Here is a 22,489-nt window from a genome sequence, read left to right on the forward strand (position 1 = left end):
CCGAATCCGTTCGCAGCTGTCTCAAGCTTCTATTCCTCTCACCCAGCCAGCTCGAGTCATTTGAATCACCCATCATGAGGCAATCTGCTTTCCGTGTCACCCGTCAAGCCTTCAACGGCCTCCAGAGCCGGGCTTACTCACAATCGGCCGGTCCCCGTCATCTGATGTCCATTGCGGATCTCACTCCGGCTGAGTTCGCTACCCTCGTCCGCAACGCCGCTTCCAACAAGACCGCCGTCAAGTCCGGCAATATGCCCCCGGCTCTGGCTTCAGGCCTGAAGGGCGAGACTGTTGCCATGATGTTCAGCAAGCGCAGCACTCGTACCCGTGTATCGACAGAAGCTGCCGTGGCCATGATGGGTGGCCACCCCATGTTCCTTGGCAAGGATGACATTCAGCTTGGAGTGAGAAGCACAAGTCCTTGGACCCGAGTGACACTAGACTAAATCTCGTATAGGTCAACGAGTCTCTGTATGACACCTCAAAAGTCATTTCGTCCATGACCTCCTGCATGATTGCCCGTGTTGGCCCTCACTCCGACGTCGCTGGCCTGGCTAAGGATTCCAGCGTCCCAGTCATCAACGCCCTGTCCGATGACTACCACCCTCTGCAGATTATCGCCGACTTTTTGACCATCCACGAGTCCTTCCCCGCCTCCAAGACTTCCGACAAGGCGGACCTTGGTGTGAAGGGATTGAAGGTTGCCTGGATTGGTGATTCCAACAATGTTCTCTTCGATCTCGCCATTGGATGTGTCAAGATGGGAGTTGACATCGCCGTTGCCTCTCCTACCGGCTATGGCATCCCCAACACCATGAAGGCTGTCATTTCCTCCGCTGCCAACGGAGTTTCTTCTCCCGGCAAGCTGAGCGAGACTACCATTCCTGAGGAGGCCATCAAGAACGCCGACATCCTTGTCACCGACACCTGGGTATCTATGGGTCAGGAGGCTGAGACACAGAAGCGCCTCAAGGCATTTGCTGGCTACCAGATCACCAACGACCTGGCCAAGCGTGGCGGTGCTAAGGAAGGCTGGAAGTTTATGCACTGCCTGCCTCGTCATCCTGAGGAGGTGCACGACGAAGTCTTCTACAGTGACCGGTCTCTCGTTTTCCCCGAGGCGGAGAACCGCTTGTGGGCTGCAGTTTGTGAGTATCGTGCCCTCGTCCGTACAAAATCGACACTAATAATCACGCAGCTGCGCTCGAGGGCTTCGTTGTCAACAAGGGCAAGATCTAATGGGACAGGTTTGGCGTTGCACGGTCACAGAAAAAGGCGAGGCGTTCTTCAAAAATGGTACAGATTGTGTAGTAACTTAGTAGCATTGAAAGATGGCAATACCGTTTTACCAACGCCGGATATTTCCTAAAATATTGTCTCTTAACCAGGGGGAAGCTGGCTAGCGTCAACAACCTCATCCGCCTCCTTAAGAATCGTCTCCTCGTTCGGGCCGTACAGGGGCGAACGGGGCAGGGCCATCAGGCCAGTGCGGGCGGACTCAAGTATACCGAAGGGTCCGATGAGCTTCAGGAAGGAGTCGATCCTTGTGGGCTTAGCAGAACTACGGGATTGTCAGTAAAGGCATCTTATCATGGGCAGGGGTCAACTTACATCTCTACGATACAGCTGTTAGTGCTGATATCCAGAACCTTGCCACCAAATTGGTGAGCGAAGTAGGTAATGGACTTCAAGTGCTCGTGCTTGTGGCGGAGAGCCTGGGAAGCAGCCAACTTGCTAGGATGGAAGTCCTTGGCGATCTCCTCCAAGCTTTGCGACTCGATGGCGCCCTCAGGGTGCTCAACATCGGCAGCCGTGATCTCTCGGTGGTGAGCCAACAGCTCCTCGAAGTACTCGGGTCCCAGGATGTTGATCTTGGCAAGCAGAAGCTCACGCTGGACCAGAGCAGCGCTGGTGTAGTCCAAGACGGCCCAGACGGGGACGAGATCCTCCAATTGGCGGCGGGCCTGCTCGACAACGCCGTCCTGTCCGGTCAGGACAATGGTCATGCGCGAGAGATCCTCAACCTCGGTACTGCAGACAACGAGCGAGTCGATGTTGAAGCCGCGAGCAGCCAGAATTCCGGAGACGCGGGACAGCACACCGGGCTCGTTCTGGACCAAGCAGTTGAGGATATGGCGCTTCGGGGGAGCCATCGACGGGGAGGGCGTCTCGTAGAGGATGTTGGAGACGGCGGCCTGGGCGGACCATGCCGGCGGGCTGTCGCTGACGGGGAGAGGAGCGGCGCGGCGTCGAAGTGCCTTGTATGCGATGGCCGAGGTCGAACTGCTAGAGGAGCTCCAGCGGGCGGCGGCAGCGAGCGGGACCGCTTGAGGTGCCTGGGTGGCCCTCCATAGTGAGGTGGAAAGTAGGCGACGAGACGCCATCTTCTCTGATCAATTGCGAGAACAACCAATTGCTCTCGTGATCAGGAAAAAAAGACGAAGCTCTCAGCCTGAACTTGAGTATGAGCTCGGGGTTCAATGGCCGGACAGATAACGGACTGACTCACCGTGTGTCAAGTTCCACTGGGAAAATTTGAGGAGAATTTGGGGGTGATAGATCGGAGGCAAGTCGGAGGCAGGGAAGCAGGCCGTTCGCAGGGGTCGTGGAGCACGGATCAGCTACCGACAGGGGTCTTCACCGAGCGAGTGGGAACGCAGCATCGCGGGGTCGGTTGAGGGTGCGGGGTTACATCCTACACTGTGTCGGAAGCTGACCTGTGGTAGGGGCTGCATAGTAATCCGTTCGTCAAATAAGTGTCCGGTTTGTGTTCAGTCTTTGATGCAACCATGGGTCGAGTGTGCACGATGCTCTTCTAATCATGTGGTTGACGGACAAACAAAAAAGGGGCTCCGTGGGTCATGACTCTCTCCTCAACTAGATCTCCAGACTTACCGTCTAGATGCATGAACTAGCATTGACATGGCCTTGGGAAGTCCTGAAGCATCGTATCTGATGGTCAGCGGAACAGTGCACCGCTCGCACTGAGTTCTCCTTCCTGAAGTGCACCATGACTCATGCTGACCATTCTTGGTAGTCAAGAGGATTGGGCCATCATAGAGGAAAGACTCAATTGAGAACATCAAATCTTGATGTCTAGTGTTCTGCTGGGAGTAGCGTCGATGCTTAGCGGGCGTTCGTCCCACTTGCCGATTGCCAACCGGACCGAAGTCGGCGCTGGTGCATGTCTGTCACTGGTTTAAGAGCAGTAAATGTCGACTCCAATGGCCAAGGCTGGTCACAAAGCCTAACGATCAAGAGGTAATGTTTTGCTAGTGGTCCCTTGACTGGGCTCATTTCTATTATCGCCGGGCAACTGAATAAATAAGGTATTGGGCCATGAGTGCAGACGACGATAGAGGCTACAATCGAACACCTTACTCTGACATCAACATTTTCTGCTTGTTCTGTCACTAAATCAGTGAAAATGGTGTCATCCAGAATTCCATGCGGAACATTTCTTTCGTCAGCAATGTCTCATTTATTTTCGTGGCTCGTACCTAAAATGACTGTCAACTACATCTGACAACTCTTTAAGAGCCGCCAGGGACGGCAGGGACCGTGATGAAGTTGCGACCGGCTAACGCACAGACCAAGCCACTGCACGTTGGCCTGTCCATCTCGTAAGGCTCCACCTCCAAAGAGCTTCAAACCTCGTAAAATTTCCGAGTCGTCCTTTTTCACGAACAACTGACTGGCGTCTATCGCGTTGTTTACGCGTGTTGCCAGGACAAATCCTTACATCCTTCACCGCAAGCAACGGTATTACCGCATCGACATATCACAATGGACGACACCGAGCGACGTTCCGCCAAGCGCTCGCGCTTCGACCAGACTGAACCTGAGCCGCGCAAGGCTTCGAGATTCGATCGTCGCTCCCGATCTCCTCCCGCAAAGCGCCCGGAATCTGGCAGAGATCGCAGCCCGATTGCGAATAACCCTGCGACGGAGCCCAAAAAGTCGCCCGTGGACGCCGCTGCCGCGGCCGGTACGCGACCACTCTTCTCTTTATGAACCTTGACGAAAGACTAACCAGCCACCAGCTGCTGCCGCTGCGCGCATCAACGCGCAACTCCAAGCGAAGAAGGGCATCCAACACGTCGATGTCCCCCCGATCAAGACCGCGACTCCCGAAATCAAAACAGAGGATGGATCACCGGACCCGGCCAACATGATCAATGGCGAGATGTACATTGCCGACGGAGACTACATCAAGGACATCGAAGTCAACGACCTCCGCAACAGATACCTCCTGACCAAGGGGTCGACTCAGAAGATGGTAAATACTCCTGTGCAAAAACCACTGATCATATTTCCTTCCCAGGTTTCGCCTCGGGCGCATTCCGCTTCCCTTCCTATCCATTGATTTGTGTCGAGATCATCCTGCTTACCAGCACGATAGCTCACACAGATCACCCCTCTTTGGCACCTGCTGACTCCATTTGCTTGATTTAGATCAAAGAAGAGACTGGTGCTGGTACGCAACGCCTCCCAATTTACGTCGTTAGGAACGAAAATTGACTTTGAAAGATGTTACTACCCGAGGAAGCTACTATCCCGACAAGAGCATGGCAACGGCTGCGGTCAGTCCCGTTACCACTGTCTACCAGTTCATTCGCTAACGATGGTCCAGAATCCCCCCTTGTACCTTCACGTGACGAGTACATCAAAGACGGGTCTCGAGCAAGCTGTGGCCAAGATTGAGGAACTCATGAAACAGGAACTCCCGGCATTGGTCGACGAGCGCCGTTTTCGTCGTCGTGACCAAGAGCAGGTCGAGAGAGATGAATACGGTCGTGTACGTATGACCTGACGATTAGGTTCCATTGGCTAATGTTCCGCAGCGCAAATGGCCCGAGGAGAAGATCCCCATTGGCTTGGAGTCGGTCCCCGGCTTCAACCTGCGTGCTCAGGTTGTTGGACACGGCGGTGCTTATGTCAAGCATATCCAGCAGGAAACCCAGTGCCGTGTGCAAATCAAGGGCCGCGGTTCTGGATACTTGGAGGCTGCCACTAACCGTGAGAGCGACGAGGACATGTATCTGCATGTGGCGTGAGTAGCCGCCGACCCCCCGCTCATCGAGAATTCCGCTAATCAACTTACAGTGGACCTGATCCGAAAATGGTCGAGAAGGCCAAGGAGCTCTGCGAAGACTTGATCGCCAACGTCAAGGATCAGTACGAGGAGTTCAAGAGCAGGCCTCCCCGTGGATACGGCGATCGCGGCGGCTATGGAGATCGCGGCGGCGGCTATGGCGACCGTTCGCGGAACCACGATGGTGGACACGGCGGACATGGCGGCGGCTACCAGGGCTATGGCGGCGGCGGCTACAACTCTGGACACGGAGGACACGGCGGCCATGGTAGTCACGGTGCTGGACAGTCAGCCAGCCCAGCTCCTGGCGGCTCTAACAGCCCTGCCGCTGGAGCCGACTATGCTGCTCAGTATGCCCAATACTACGGTGGACAGGACCCCTATGCTGCTTATGGTGGTTACGCCGCGTACGTCCAGATGTACCAGCAATACTACGCCGCTGCGCAACAGCAAACGCAAGGTTCACCCGCGCCTCCTGGAGCCTCGCCGCCTCCGCCCCCGAGCGAGGCTGCTCCTCCCCCACCTCCTCCGCCAAGCTCTGCTCCTCCGCCCCCTCCTCCCTCGGGCTCTCCCCCGGGAACCGGAGGCTATGGTGCAGTAAGTTCTGTCCGTATTACACCTGACAATGAGATTGCAAACTGACATGAGCAAGGTGCCTCCCCCTCCCGGTCTATAGGAAATAAGGCATAAGGATGGCGTAAGAAGTGTCGATTTTAAGATTGAAATCCGTCCGACAGGGCCCGGTAGTGCCCTACTGAATGGGATACCGCTGGGTACAGGGCTGGTGTAGTTGGACGCGCGTTAAATTGTACATGATCATACAGGTAAAATAATAGGAATAACCAATGCATTCGAAACAGGATACGCCCCTGATACAATATACGTGCTTCCCTCTGTTCCGGAACGCGTGGGATATTCACGCTCTGTAAAACAGGACGACGCCTCTGTTGACGATTGTAGTATGGATTTGATGCTTGATGCTTGATGTGTTGCCTTGCTCGTATGACATGCGTGCTGTCGTTTTAGGCTTCCTTGGCTTAGTGCTTAATGTCTACATTGACAGCCGTATGTCAATGGGATATGGAGGAACATGGCTTAGCGACCGATCTCAGGAGAGGTAAGAATTACAAAAAGCAAAAGCTCGGGAGCGGATTTGAACCTCGACCCTGCGAAATCAGCATTCGGGTTTCATACCAAGTTCTCACTAACGGACCAGAGCGTTATACCTCTAGGCCACTTGGCCTATCATCGGGCTTGGTTGACGTGAATGAAGCTGGAGTTGAACCAAAAGGCAGCCGCAACCCAGTGGGTAGTGGATAGCTCAGGAGACTGCTCCTTCCTCCTCAATGTTGGACATATCGAGCTGGTCACAGTCCTTCCATGATCAAGGCATCCCGGCAGCGATCAACAGCTCCAAGTCTTCTACCATGAGCTTCAAACAATATGACACTGTATTGTACCGCCCTCTTCCTCCTCTGCTTGCATTATACTCATACGGCTGTGTTGCTATAGACCATACTAGCAGCAAGTCAAATAGTGCGATCATCAACTAACCAGATCAAAGCCTCGTGCGTATAAAAAGTGCGAAACTCGGTGGAAGAGTTACATTCAGATTAGACGGTTTTCAGGTGGTGTACTCTCAATAAACGGGTTGGATCCTCAACGTAAGTGACAGGCAGCGTCTGCGACTTTGAAACCCCACACAGCTCCAGATCAGCTGGGAGCGAGTGAAGCGAAAGAAACCCGATTCTTGATCACTCACTCCATATAAAGTTAAAAGGTACCTGGGGGGTTGGTTATTTGGGATGGGCAAGTAGCTCATGCAAAGTCCACTAGAGCGGTCTATCATTCCTCCTCTTCCTTCCTTTGTAAATCCCACGAAGCTCCGATGACAGCATATTTCAGTTGAACGTGATGAAACTAGCATAATGAGCCAAGCCGCAGAATTTCAAATTAGAACGGAATTTCCTCATCAAATTTTTTGGGTTGATATTCATTCTCATGCCGACCTCGTGTTATAAGCGACCACCTATCGACGTCAGACATGGAGTTTACTCCGATCACAGTGCGCCTCGCACCAATCCACAGCGAACCACACCGAACGCGGGGAAGCTCCGCCGAAGGGAAAGGGACCACGCGCACATCGTCCTTATCGATAACGGAACATCGGGGACAGGGGCCCACTACAGCTCCGTCATTCCAATTCCACAGACGATCCACGTCTTGTCTCCAAGTCGCATCGTCCTTGTCTCTGATATCACCAACCCAAAGTCGACTCCCTCCGGCCTGGTCAACATGAGCCACCAAAGATACCCCTCCCACGATCCTCTGAAGGAGCCTCACTCCGTTTCCCTCAAAGTCCTCAGGTGCGCATCACATCGAATGACAAAACAACCACACATCTGACACGCGACGATAGGCTCTCCCGCCCGTCACTAGTAATCCAGCACCCGATCCGCCCGCCTCTCACGCCCTCCCACGTCCCCGCAGCCCCGGCCCCGGCCTCGCTCGCCTACGACACCACCGCCGCGACGAACCCCGCCCCCTTCCTCCTCTCCCCGATCCTCAACCTGCCCCTGAGCTTCGGCTCCGCCTACGTCGGCGAGGTCTTCAGCTGCACCCTCTGCGCGAACCACGACACGCTCGAGCCGCCGCCGGGCACGAAGCGCAAGGTCATCCGCGATGTGCGCATCGAGGCCGAGATGAAGACGCCCGGGCAGGGCGGCGCGGTGCAGAAGCTGGAGCTCACGCCCGCAGACCCAGCGGCCGATGCTGCGGAGGGCAAGGGCACCGACCTCGAGCCCGGGGAGACGCTCCAGCGGATTGTCAACTTCGACCTGAAGGAGGAGGGCAACCACGTCCTCGCGGTGACGGTGAGCTACTACGAGGCCACGGAGACGTCGGGCAAGACGCGCACGTTCCGGAAGCTGTACCAGTTCATCTGCAAGTCTTCGCTCATCGTGCGCACGAAGATCGGCCCGCTGGCGCCGGGCAAGAACGGCGGTGCTCGGAAGTGGGTTCTCGAGGCGCAGCTGGAGAACTGCTCCGAGGACGTCATCCAGCTGGAAAAGGTGCTGATCGACCTGGAGGAGGGGCTGGGGTACACGGACTGCAACTGGGAAGAGGGCGGCGGCGTGGCACGGCCGGTGCTGCACCCCGGGGAGGTGGAGCAGGTGTGCTTTGTGGTCACCGAGGCAGACGGGGCCCACGCCGAGCCCGGAGAAGACGGCAGGATCATGTTCGGGGTGCTGGGTATCGGGTGGAGAGGGGAAATGGGAAACAGGGGCTTCCTGTCGACGGGCAAGTTGGGCACGCGGCACGTAGCGTGACGCGAGGCTGCGGAATCACGTTGAAGCCTTTATTTCGGTTGAGGCGGCCTCAAGGGGGGCTCGCGGCCGTTCCAGAGACAGCCGCACAGGTTGGACGTCACGTACGCGGGAGGCGGGCAGGCTGGGCCGCGCAGCCGGGCGGGCTTGTTTCTGTGCGTGGAAGGGCGGCTTCTGAGACCCGTGCTCTGTCGAGCTGAGAAAATCTCATCGGCCCGGCTGTTCAGATTGTTGCTGCTGAGAAGTGGGAAATATTTGCACGGTTGCCAGCTGTCTAACCGTCGGCGTCCGGGGCGAGCGTCGCGTCGTGTATGCAGAAGCACGTCGGGCTGATCCCTTTGCGCATGGGAAGGAGGAGGGAGTCAGGACGAAGACCCTGAAGGTCAAACACGATGGCGTCGGCGAAGGATTTCTCGCAATAAGGTGGGAGACGAAGGCATTGCGAGCAGAGAGCAAAAGCCACCAAATACCATGATATCTCCGAACCACAAGCACTTCTCATCGCGCTCAGATGCGCCACCGAATCTGCACCAACGTGCCATTACCTCCTGAATCCCTGAGACGTGCCAAAAATGTCAAGAGTGGCTGAAGAGTGACAGCTCTAGATCCAGTAGTGCATCCCAGATCTCAAAACTCTAACGGGCGCCCTGAGACTACCGACAAACGTTTCCTTAGCCCCAGTTCATCGGTTTCCAGGATCGCCCTTCATCCAGTTTCGGTCCTTTTACGTACGGGAATAGGGGCCGCAAAGGCAACTCACAGCCGCGGCTGCACCAAAGCACCTCACTGGCATGAGCAACGAGACTCCCAGACGACGAGTTATCACGTTGCACACAATATGTATAGGCTAATGGGACCTGCAGCGTGGAAGCTGTCGTGCCCTCCGTCCGAAACGGGAATCTGGTTCTGCAGCCCGTGTAGTCTGCAGCCGCCTTGCATGAGAGGGATCGACACCTGGCTTCATCGAAATCAATTTGTCCCCCCGATACGACCGAGCCGTTGTCGAGGATTGATTGGGGGTAGAATTGGTTGGGTGGTTGGAAGGCCAAGGACAAACCCCTTGGACCATCTCGCAGGGGAGAAAAAGCAATGAGCAGGAAAGCCGTCGGGTTTGACTTCTCCATTCTAGGATGGGCCTGCTGAAATTGATCTAAGCAACGGCCGCTCCGCGGAGGTTTGTACGCGATCTTGGTGTTAGCCGTCGACGACAGTGCTAGATCTCAGCTATGAGACTAGCGTGGAGGACTCAGGCCACTTGAGCTAACATGACGCAGACCGGTGCGGAACTGCCTGCAAGACGTGGAGTCTGAATGTGTTGTGAGCTGAGAGGACAAGGTCAAATAGATGCCAAAGGGCATTCGGATGGCTTCGTGGCCACGAGCTGGATTCTCAGCCCGCATGTCAGGTACAGCAGCCTCTCGTGTTAAACGTCCAGAGTAGCCAAATCCGGCGAGATGATGAGTTGCCATCGCGTGTCAGGGGCAAATGCAGATAGGCCAGGCCGACAGGTACCAGCTATTCTGTATCCCGTAAGGTGGCATGCGGCATGGTTTAAATCGGTATGTAGGCGAGATCTGAAACAAAGGCTTCTTCATAACTTTTCTGGCTGGCTACAGAATAGGAGTCTGCAGTGGCTGACCTTCCCGTGGAGCCGTCCCAAGGTTACTGGATAGAATCCTGTCCAAGGGGGCCAAGCAGCAAGGCATCTGTGTTCCTACCCAACAGACTACTTGAGTGGACTAAGATTCTCCGAAAAAGTGCGCCGGCGGTGATGCGGGTCTGAGGGAATGAACCCTTTAGGCTTCGTGGATTACTCCAGGTTCTGGGGTCGAGCAATCGACTCACCCAAGAAGAAATTCCCCAAAGATTTTACATGGGGCACCTGGCATACCGAGCATTTGAGATTTTGAGTGGCATCGTGGGCAATTGCCGGTGTTGCTTTTTGGCGCTGATGACGACTGTCCCAGTTCCGCGACGGGTTCCCGGCGGCGGAAATGGCCAGTGAGCGGCGAGCAGTGCGCACCAAGAACCACCCACAGACAGTTGAAGCTATGCGCCGATCCTGGTCCGTCATGTTCGACATCTCGGGCTCACGATCGGCCATGGGCCGTGATATCAGGCGTCTTAAGACTGGGACGATCTTTTTCTCTGTGCGCTAGCAGGGGCTGATTTTGGAAGATTTTCTGCTCTGTGTCCCGTTCTGGCAGCCGTGTCGGGGAGCAAGGGCTCAACTGATTTTCTGTCGAATATCAGGAAATACCTGGTTGCCCGGCATGCCTGGGAACGCTGGGAGGCCGGCGGAGCGGGTGAAGAGCCATTCACGGCGAGGAGGCTCGGGCAGGTTACCGTTGACGGGCCCTTTTGAAACATACGAATGCATGCTAAGCCAGGCCCTCACATTAGAGCCATGCGGGCCATGTCGGTCGACAAGCAGGTACGGCAAGGAGGATGATTTTGATAGATGCCGCCTCGGGGCGAAGTGCATCTGGCGGAAGCGAGCGGTGGGATGCAGACCGCCTCTGATGCTTGCTCGATTGCATGGCTAGTTTAGCTGCTGGCTGCTTGCTTGCTTGCTTGCCTGCCTGCCTGCCTGGTCTAGCCGGCCGGCTCGCTGTTCGACGACCCATTCGTATTCATTGGATTGTGGTAAAGCGCTTCATCTTCTGCAGCCAACCCCATGGGTTATGTATGAAGCGTGGGAGGGCAGCGAATTTACCCACCGAGGGGAAAGGGTGTGAAGCAATGCGCCCAACGACCCCTGAACTCGATGCATGGTTGGCTGGTCGACTTGGAACTGATTGACCGGGTTGGCAAAGAACTCTGGCTTCTGTTGAGTTCGTGAGGCGGGATGAACAGGTCCTAGCAAAGCGTTTGGATCTGTTTGCTTGGGCGGGAGAGGCAAGATTGGCGTCTAAAAGACGAAATGAATCGTCAGGCAGGTCCCGCTGACAGGGAAGGGCAGGATTGAATCGCGGCTGAGGGTCGATACGATGATTGTTCAAGTAAGTGTCGACATCACAATCTGGAAGGCGGCGGGCTTGTGGGGGCCCAACCCCACTGAAGGAATATTGCTCAAGGGGTCTTTTTCCTGTGGTTTATTCCGAGGGAATTGTATCTCGTAGATTCTTTCATGTCGGAGCCAGCGAGTGGAGGGCCAAGCGCCAGGTCGCGGCTATTCGGGTCCAAAGGGCAGTTCCCTGACTCTGACCTCAGCTGTGATGGATGCATGCCAGAAGCAACCGTATCTTTTCGTGTCGCCCGCAACGACTCGTCACCGATGTGCCGGGCGGCTTGGCTGGAGGCTTCATCGGATGCGGAGGTGGGTTAGGAAGGAGGAAGGGAGAAAAAAAAAATCTTTTCCTCTTCTGTTGTGGTGTGTGAGAGATAATAGCAGGCGTGAGGTTGTGTACGTAGGCTTTGAGCAAACGCAAGCCAGGATTCGTTCCTCGTGGGAGAAATGCTTCTTGCTGCGTCGTACACGTGCGTTGGCGGAGGAGAGGTGTGTCTGCAAAAGGGATGGGATGCGGCCCAAGGCCAGTCCAGTAAGGTTGCTTTGCAGGCACGTCGCATTGGGGAGGAGGGCCCGGAAGGACTGGGTCTTGGGATAGATGTGTGTCTTGTCATTGGGCAGATCTAGCTCAGCATTACCTGTACAGATGCATGTGTGTTACTCGGTCCCCAGCAGCAAGGGGAAGTTGGCCAAGGACGATGTGATGCCTTCATGCTAGGTACTGCGTAGGTAGGAGTAGAGCGGGCATCAGGCGGCAGTGGGGAAAAAAAGCAAGTGAGGGGAAGAGCGATTTACAGCTTCCTTAGAGTCTATATATAAGGTTAGAATTACACACCCTATATAAGTCTAAAGGCCTATGCACTAAGGTGGTATAGAGGTTAAGTCTGAAACTAGTAGATCTTACTTAAATAGCTAAGTAAAAAAATTAGTTTTAATACTTAGTTAGAAATATTTAGAAAATCCTCTTTGAATTAACTAGAAATAATTTAAGATTAGTTGTCATATTTACTAACTAAGTCTTAGAAATAATCTATTTCTATTTTTTTTAATAATATATCTCCTATTTAATATTTCTTTTATTATTATTATAAATTTTTATAAAATAACAAACTTTAATATTTAATATAACTCTTATAATATTAGAAATATTTCTTAATTATTTCTTATTATAATACTTTCTAATTATTAAAATTCTAAATAGTTTGAATAATATATTAATAATTTAAATAATCGAAAAGTTAAGTTATTATTACTACTAAAAAGCTATATTATTGTTATTATAACTTTAATACTAAAAGTTTCTACTATATTATATAAAACAATTTCTCTATATTTAGTATTCTTATTTAATAATTTCTAAAAATATAAATAATCTTCTTTAAATACTTTTAAGAAATATATTATTAATAATTATAAAATTAAAATTACTTTCTCTTATGATAATATTTTAAAAAGTATTACTAATTATAAGATAAATAATATATTTTTCTTAAATTATTTTTATTTTAATCATATATTAACTTTAGTAATTCTAAACTCCTGTTATAATATAAACTTCTGTATAGTTAATATTAATATTTTACTAAATACCTCTTCTAAAATAAAAGTAATTATTAAAAATTATTATATCTTTCATATCTTTATTTTAAAGAATAATATAATAAATAAAGATATTTTATTTATTATAATTTATGATTATAGTTTTAATTATTATAGTTTATAATTATAATATAAATTATATTTTATAATATAAATTATATCTTATAATATAATTATTCATTTAATTACATATTAAATTATTTCTTTCTTTTTATTTTGTAATATAATTTATTAATTATGTTAATTAGAACTATTATGGTATATCTCTTTCTTTTATATATAATTAAATATTTATTAATATTTGAGATTGTTATTTTGTATTATGATATTAATATATTTTTAACTAAATATTATATTATATTTACAATTATAACATAGCTATTTTTATAGAAATATTATAATAAGATTAATTTTATATATAAATATAATTTTAGAAATATTATATAAGTATTTTAATTTATATTCTCTATTAATTAAAACAAGTAATAGTAAAGCTTTATATATTTCTATTAATAAATGAACTTCTACATAAAGTAAATAAATAAATATTTTACCTAAATAAATTAATATAATAATATTAATACTAGGTATATAATATGAAGCTAGGTTTTTATTATATAAACATATATATTATTCTTTTACATATACTTATATTTATATTAATGAAAACTTTTATCTTTGTTATATAATATGATTTAATTTTAGGATAATATTAAAAAATAGTGATTATCTATTTAAACTATGTATCAATTTATTTAATTAACTTACATTGTATTTTTTAAATAGTATTCTTATTATATAAAATTAATTTATATTATATAATATTAATATAAATTATATTATTATTTTGAAAATAAAAAACAAATTCATAATGTTTTAAATTTCTTGTTAATAATAATGATTATTAAATATACAATATTAAATATTAGTAATAATAATAATGATAGCTTTTAATAATGTAAATGTTTTAAATATATATATTTATAAATATTTTTAAACATAAAAGATAATATAATTCTGAATATAATTAATAATAATAATAATAACTATAAATTACTATTTTATACAACTTGTTATAAGAATAAATTTAGTATTAAATTTAATAAAAAGTAAATTTATAATAAAGATTTCAATTATTTAAATTTTATAATTTTAAATTTAGATAAACTAATAATATTTATTATATAAATTTATAACATTTATTATGTAAAATAAAAATAATATATTTACTATTTTTATAAATACATACTTTTATTCTGTATAAAAGAGACTATTATAAAATAAAGCTAAAAAAACTATATTTAAGAATTCTTTTAAATTAAAATCAATCATAATAATAATAATAGAATAAAGAAATATTTATTAAAAGAATAAAGAATCTAATAATAAATATATTAAGCTTATATATAAATAATAATAATATTTATAATATAAAACTTTTCTATATATATAAACTTAATATATTAACAAGATATATTGTATATTATATAATTAATAAATTAGAAATTATATTATATAATTTAAATATATTAAATTATTTATAACATAAAACGTTTCATCTTACTTTCTATATATATAATAACCCTTTTTATATTTTTATATTTTCATAAAATGTATTATGGAGTAGAAAATAATATATAACTTAAGGTTAATCATATAACAATATAAAATAATATATATTATTATAAAACTAAAAGTCTTAAAATTAAAAAAACTAAATACTTCAATAAATTAAAGTTATACATTAAATTATGAATTTAATAAAGATAAAACATAAAATATATAACTAAAAAGAAGCTTTATAGTCTTAAAATATTAAACCTTTAAAAAGTATCTTTATTTTTAGCATAGAAAGCTTTTGAAAAATATACATATTTATTTTAAAGATATTAATAATAATAAAATATTACAAATAATAGTAGTAGTAGTAGTAAAAAAATAATAATAATATTTAACTCACTTTTATTAATAATATACATTTATTATAGTATTAATTATACTAATTATACTTTATATAATTAATCATTATATAAAGTATTAGCCTTTATAATTAATGCTATAATTATGACTATTACTTTTAATATAGTTAATATTATTAATAGTATTATTATAAATATAATTAATATAATATAATATTTATTACTAATAATACCTTACTAGCTAGGTAGTTTTATAAGATTAATACTAATTAGTAGTTAACTTTATGATTACTACTATATAATATATTAATTAACTATAGATTAATAAAGTTTTAGAAGAAGTAGTTTTATTAATATTTATTTAGATCTATTTTATTAATAAAATAGTTATAACTTTAAAAGAATAGTTCATTTTACTTAAGTTACTCTAAACGTATTTATTTATAACTTTTAAAAAAAGTATATTAATATTAATTTTACTAATACTAATAAAATTAAGTAATATCTCTTTATAATATTATTAATAATAAAATTATACTAATAGCTTTTATAGCTTCTAATTGTATACTTAATAGAAGTAGTTATAATACAACTTAAGAAATAATTTATTTTATTTAGAACGTTTTTAATAATTACTTTTACTTTTTACCTGGAAAGTATCTATTATATATTTAATTCTTAATATTAGTATTAACTTATTAACTTATAATTAATAATAAAGCTAATTATTTATTTTATTTTTATCTATTTTATTTAAGTTTTTATCTGTTTAGAAGTAGAGTTTTTATATTATATAAATAAATAAAAATTTATTTTACTTTTAATTACTTTTCACTATTCTTTTCTCTATTAAGTTAAGATTAATAACTTTAAGTTCATTTAGTAATAACTATTTATATATATATATATATATATATTATATAATATATTTTACTATAAGACTTTCTTATTATTTAACTACTAAATACTAACTACTAACTACTACTTATAAAAGAACATTTTATAAGCCTCTAGCTGTTCACTATGACTTTTACTTATTTAGAGCGATAGACTTTTTAACTTTATACCTCTTAATAACATATATAGCTTTTAGTTATATAATTACAACCTAATAACCTCTTAAGTCTCTAACTACTTCTTTTAACCTCAGCTATACTTATATATATATATAACCTTATAACCTTTAACTTTACTTTAATAATAATGTAGTTTAAAGTTACTTAATTACTAATTATTAAACTATTAACCTATCCTCTTTTTAATATATTACTTATACTACTACTAAATACTATCTCTATTACTATTTTGCTATTTCTATTTATTACTATTATTATCTTCTTATTTAATTAAGTTAGCTAATATTTTTATAATAGCTATACTATTATTAATAACGCTCTTTCTATTAGTTAGTATAAAGTATACTTACTAATAAGCTTTATTAAGCTTAAGATTAAGCTAATTCTATTTTAGTATTATAAAAAGCTTATATAAAGAAGGGCTACTTTTTAAGATAACTAGAAATATATATAGCTTCTATATAGAGGTATATAAACCTATTATCTATTACTTTAATTATAGTATAAAGAAGGTTCTTTTTAGAAGTATTTATAAAAGCTCTAGCTATAGCTACTTTAATAATGTACTATTAATTAATTAAAAAGTATTTATTAAATTGAAAAGCTTTATTTATTATATAGATATTATTTTATATAGTAATACTTTTAGCTATTTTACTTATAAAAAGGTATACTTTATAGAAGGTTAATATTCTTACATATCTCTTATAGTATAGATATTCTAAAGGATTTATTATAGGTTATAAAGTAAAGAAGAAGAAGAGGAATAAATATAAAGCTTTATATATAGTAGAGCTTTTTATACTTTTAGCTATAAAAACCTCTTATAATAACTTATTTAGTTAAGAAGTTATCTATATTTAATAATATTAATAGTACTTTACTGAAAGGTTTAGTAAAGCTATTATTAGCTAAGCTAGAAAAGCCTTAGTAACCTTTTTAACCTTAATATAATTAGTTTTACTATATATAGCGCTACTAGTTTTATGCTATATAGCTAACGCTATTACTATTCTATTAGTATATTTAGCTAAAGTATATATTTAACTTTATATAGTAATATTTAGAAGGTTTACTTACTAATAGGAATATATAAAGTTTCTATACTATTTTCTTTAATTAGTAGAAAGTATAAGTTAAAATGCTTATATAGTATTTCTAGAATTAAGCTTATATATAGGGTGAATTTTATTATAGTCTTTTTATAGGGGGGCTGCATTATAACTATAAACTTAATTATAAATTTATTTTAAAAATAAGCTTTACAAAGTTATAATTTATTATTATTATTATTATTATTATTATTATTATTATTATTATTATTATTATTATTATTATTATTATTATTATTATTATTATTATTATTATTATTATTATTATTATTATTATTATTATTATTATTATTATTATTATTATTATTATTATTATTATTATTATTATTATTATTATTATTATTATTATTATTATTATTATTATTATTATTATTATTATTATTATTATTATTATTATTATTATTATTATTATTATTATTTATAATATTATATATATAGTTATTATTACTTTTAATAAGAAGTTACAAGAAATATAAATTATTTCTTTTCGCCTTTATAGTAATAATATATAATCTTTGTTAATATTATATAAAATAAGTTATTTCTGTATAATAGAAGTAATACTTAAAGAATCTAACTTAAATTAACTAAACAGATTAATACTTAATTTAAATATATAATGAATATCTTTTAGTATTATTTTATTGTTATTAAGATATATTATTAAATTACTTTTTTATATAGAAATAAGAGTTTTAATTTCTCTCTAGTTTATTATTTTATTTATTTTATAAGGTTTTTAATCAAGTTATAATTATTAACTAAATAAATAGTAGCTATAATATTAATACAAGAATGAACTATAATTTTATTCTTATTCTTATAACTCTTTATTTTTCTTTTTTCTTTAATAATAAACTAATTAATTAAATAACGTAAAGAAGAATTATTAATATTATTTATAATATTAGTAAAAGTAGTATAGCTTATATTCTTAAAACGAATATCTTTTTCTTCTTTATTAGAAAATAAATCTATTAAATCTATAGAACTTTTAAGATTATTAATAGATATATGAGAGGTTATATTATCTATAGTAGTTATATTAACTATTTATTTTTCTTTATTTTTAATATTAATAGTATTAATAGAGTGTGTTTTCTACTAACTAGATATTCTTTTAAGATATAAAAGAGTATAGTTTTCTTTAATATATTTTATTCTTTTATAGTTTTTAAAATATAAACTTTTCTATTTTTTTAAAGTCTTTGATTAATTTTATTTTTATTTTTATTATTTTTATTTCCTTAGGTTTAATTTTATTTTTTATTTTTCTTATTACTTTTAATAGTAATATTATTAACTACCTCTTTATTACTTCTTTTTTATATTTATCTATAAAACTAATATATAAAAAGTTTAAGTTATAAATAGAAAAGTTAATCCTAAAAAATTAAGTTATAGAATTTATAAAGGTTTTATAAATTTTATTTAGATTATTAAATATATAAGCTATAACTACTTAATTTAATAGTTTAAATTAATTATAAAATAACTTATTTGTAAGTTTTTTTATTTTATTCATATAATCTTCTATAATATTAAGATTATTTAAAAAATATTTAAAACCTCTTAATAAGTTAAAAACGTATTTATAAAACCTATAGGTTTATATAAAGTTTTCAAATACTTTTAAACTATATAGATATTAAAATTATGTTTTATAACTTTAAAAAGCTTATTATTATACAATAACTGTATAGCTTAAAGCTTTATAGTTTTTATCTTTATTAATAGAAGAAATAAAGTTAATAAAGTTTATAGTAATATCCTTACTATGTAGTAAAGTTTTAATATATATAGTTTATATTTTATAATTCTTAAAGTTTATAAACTTAACGAACTAAACCTTAAGATTAGCTATTATTATTTTAATAGAGTATAATATATAATTATAGGCTTTGTAAAAGATAAATAATAGTAAAGTTATGTATTAGAAAGCTATTATATATAAAATATAGTAGTTCTTATAATAATAGAAACTAAACTAAGAGTAAACTAAAAGATGGTTTAAAAAGATAATCTAAAACATATAAGTTAAATAAAGTTATAATATAAAACCATTTATTTAAAGAAGGATTAATAGAAATATAATTAATTTATCTAAGATTTATTATATAAATATATAAGAAGTATATCGTATAGAACTAAATTATTAGTCTAGCTAATATATTGAATTCTATAAAAGTAATATAAATGAAAAGCATTTAAAAGATTAATTTTTAGTATATATAATTTTTAAACAGAAATAAAGCTTTATAAATAAATAGAAGAGAAATAAAGAAATAAAAAGAACAGAGGTTATCTCTAAACTAAGTTTATAACTTATTAATATAAATATAAATACATATAAAAGTATAACATATGTACTTATATAATATAAAGTTATAAATAAGTTTATATTATAATAAAAAGTAATAATCTTAAGTGTTTATAAGTATTTAATTATATTAATAATAATAAGAGAAGTAATATATTATAATAATTTATATTATTACAATTAGTAAGTTATATCTTTTAGTAGGGAAAATAAAGAGAAAAATAACTTAAAATATAATATACTAAACTACTAATTATATAAAGTATTTATATAACTATATATATTATATAAATATTATTATAGTTATAAGTTATAATAAATAGAGTATTTTTATGTAAAGTTTTATACTTTAAACCTTAGTTTATTTTATAAAAAATATTAAAGTAAATTAAGTATTCTTATTCTTCTTATATTATTATTACTATTATAAGAGAATGTTATATATTAGCAGTTTAGTTAACCTATATAAATAGGTATTACAGTCCATTTTATACTTTTTTTTATAATATTAAAACCTAATAGCAGCATTTTAACCTATATTTAATTTTAACAAAGCAAATAAATAAGTCTTAATATAATTAGTTATTAACGCTTAGCTTAACTTATTTCTAATAAAAGAGAGTAAATAGATAAATAGTAGAGCAATAAAACATACTAATAAAAGCGTTATTTATAATATAGCTAAAGCTTAGCAATAGCTTAAACCTATACTTAAAGATATAAACTTAATAATATAACTCTTTATATAGCTAAAAAGGTTCTTATAGCTATAATATAAAAACTTAACTGCTATTTTAAATAAAGCCTTAAGCTTATTTCTTATATCCTCTTATATGTATAATAACTATAATATCTTTCCCCTTTATTATAATTACATATAAACTAAATAAAGTTACTTTAGATAACTTAATTTATAAAACTAAAACGAGTAAAATTAAAGGCTTTAAGTATAGCGACTTTCTCTATACTAATAAGAAAACTTTATTTAAATTCACTTAGAAATACTTACTTAAGATAGCTAATAAGTATGAGATTTTAAAGTTATATAGTTTTAAGGTTAATATAGGGATAGTTAAGGCTATTAATAATAATCTTAATACTTATAAATACGTTATAGACTTCTTTAAGATAGCTAAGGCGGCCTAAAGGCTTGTATATTAGTAAGTTAGAAAGGGTGAATATGTTAAGAGTATAGCTAATAGTAGCAGGGCTCTTTTCATATTAAGATTGTGCAGCAGGGCAGAAGATGTTATCTAAACAGCGCGATAATATAGAGGCTTTAGGGCCCCTGCGCTTAGCGGAGCAGCGTAGACGTCTAAACGGCGGAGGAGATAATAAAGGGTAGGTGCAGCTTAGAGGAGCCTTAGGAGATAAAGGAGACTGATAGAGATAGAGGCAGCTAGAGAAAGATAGTTAACTTAGCTTATTATGATGTTTGAAGTTAGAGAAGTGTAGAGGTGAAAAAGATATTTAAGTCTGAATTATAGTTATATAACTTAAAGGTTATTAGTAGAGGGTGAAAAGATTAGTTTAGCTTTTATAGTTAATATTAATTAAATTTCACAATATAAAGCTAGTAGCTTAGAGAATATTATATATTAATAAAAATATATATAATAGAGGTAAATATAGCTTTTAGCTTAGAATTCTTAAAACTTTAAGCGTTAATATCTTTTCTTGAAGTATTAGCTAAAGCTTTTAATAATACTTTATTTTTAATTAAAAATAATACTAAGTATATTAGATCTATAAATAAACTTCTATTTAACGTTAATTATATATTTATAATATAGAATACTAAGAATAACTTAAAACATATATTAATATATTTTTATTATTTTATTATTTATATAGTATTATATTAGGGGGAGTATTTTATTAAATTAGAAATAATTCAGAAATATCTCAGCTACAAACTCCTACTTTTCTCTAATATATAGCTATATTGAGCTTAAATAATCTTATAGTATTTAGCCTATAAACATATTTATAATTTATATTAATTATAAATACCTTTATAATATAAAATATCTACTATATTACTCATTTATAGAAATAATTAATAATAATATAGTTTAAATATAATTAGAATAAATATTAAATATATTAAAATTATAATAGTATAAAGAAAAAAGGGATTCTATATATAAGATTACTTATTTTATTTTTTTATTTACTGTAAAGTAAGTATAATTATATAAATATCTTAAAAGAATATCAAGATTTACTATTTTTAGATAATATATTAAAAGTAGTTAAGATTATAAAGCTTTTATTAATATCTATTATTAATTACTTATAAAACTCTATAATATATTCTTTTAATTTTATTACAGTTCAAAAATAAGTTTATAATTATTAATATATTTAAACTAAATATAGAAATAAAGCTTATACTTAATATCATATTAAGTTTATTAATATATAAGATAATATATATTAAACTATTTGTAATTAAAAAAGTATTTTTATTATAAGTAATAGAAAGTATATAAGTATATATATATATTATAAAATATAATTATAATATATAGTATAATTTTTAGGTTTTATAGAATGAAGAACTTATAATAGATAAAGCATTTAACTAATTATATTTAAATAACTAGACTTTAATAAGTCTAATTATATATTAGTTATTTTTATAGATTACTTATAAACATAAAGTATTTCTAGTTTATAATTACTTTCTCTGGAAGTTTAGTTTTATAGAATATTAACGTTATAATATCTCAATATAATTAGTATTTAAAAAGAATTAATATAAAGTAATATTTCTTTTAATTTTAAACTATAATATTATTTAAATATATAATTACTTACTACTAAATACTAATAATAAACTAAGTTATAATTAATAGATATATTATACATAACCTTTAGGATAAATTTATTTTATATTTGTTTCTATTATTTATAAAATAAAGCTATATATTCTACTTAAATTAATTTATAATTACTTTTTATTAAAATATTTATATATTACCTATAGTATCTTTTATATATATTAAACTAAATATGAAATACTTTAG

At 37.2% G+C, this 22,489-nt stretch overlaps 4 protein-coding genes across 4 annotated transcripts; 3 read left to right on the forward strand and 1 right to left on the reverse strand.

The window, feature by feature from the left end:
• Nucleotides 1-74: 74 nt before the first annotated feature.
• CGCA056_v003016 (Ornithine carbamoyltransferase) lies at nucleotides 75-1,239 on the forward strand (the record flags this gene model as incomplete). Its single annotated transcript, XM_037318273.1, has 3 exons — nucleotides 75-404; nucleotides 458-1,148; nucleotides 1,199-1,239. 3 exons carry the CDS (start codon nucleotides 75-77, stop codon nucleotides 1,237-1,239), a joined length of 1,062 nt encoding a protein of 353 aa, XP_037183793.1.
• A 141-nt stretch (nucleotides 1,240-1,380) lies between these two features.
• On the reverse strand, nucleotides 1,381-2,384 carry CGCA056_v003017 (Acetolactate synthase small subunit; the record flags this gene model as incomplete). The annotated part of the gene is made up of 2 exons (XM_037318274.1): nucleotides 1,381-1,561; nucleotides 1,612-2,384. The coding sequence occupies 2 exons, from the start codon at nucleotides 2,382-2,384 to the stop codon at nucleotides 1,381-1,383; spliced, it is 954 nt and encodes a 317-aa protein (XP_037183792.1).
• Nucleotides 2,385-3,786: 1,402 nt separating this feature from the next.
• CGCA056_v003018 (Uncharacterized protein) lies at nucleotides 3,787-5,771 on the forward strand (the record flags this gene model as incomplete). Its single annotated transcript, XM_037318275.1, has 8 exons — nucleotides 3,787-3,988; nucleotides 4,044-4,279; nucleotides 4,456-4,477; nucleotides 4,531-4,583; nucleotides 4,634-4,798; nucleotides 4,845-5,053; nucleotides 5,107-5,692; nucleotides 5,748-5,771. 8 exons carry the CDS (start codon nucleotides 3,787-3,789, stop codon nucleotides 5,769-5,771), a joined length of 1,497 nt encoding a protein of 498 aa, XP_037183799.1.
• A 1,619-nt stretch (nucleotides 5,772-7,390) lies between these two features.
• Nucleotides 7,391-8,424, forward strand: TRAPPC13 (Trafficking protein particle complex subunit 13; the record flags this gene model as incomplete). Its single annotated transcript, XM_037318276.1, has 2 exons — nucleotides 7,391-7,461; nucleotides 7,515-8,424. 2 exons carry the CDS (start codon nucleotides 7,391-7,393, stop codon nucleotides 8,422-8,424), a joined length of 981 nt encoding a protein of 326 aa, XP_037183798.1.
• Nucleotides 8,425-22,489: the final 14,065 nt, after the last annotated feature.

This window comes from Colletotrichum aenigma (genome assembly GCF_013390185.1).
Source record: "Colletotrichum aenigma strain Cg56 chromosome Unknown KSG_Cg56_contig02, whole genome shotgun sequence".
NCBI classification, from domain to species: Eukaryota; Fungi; Ascomycota; class Sordariomycetes; order Glomerellales; family Glomerellaceae; genus Colletotrichum; species Colletotrichum aenigma.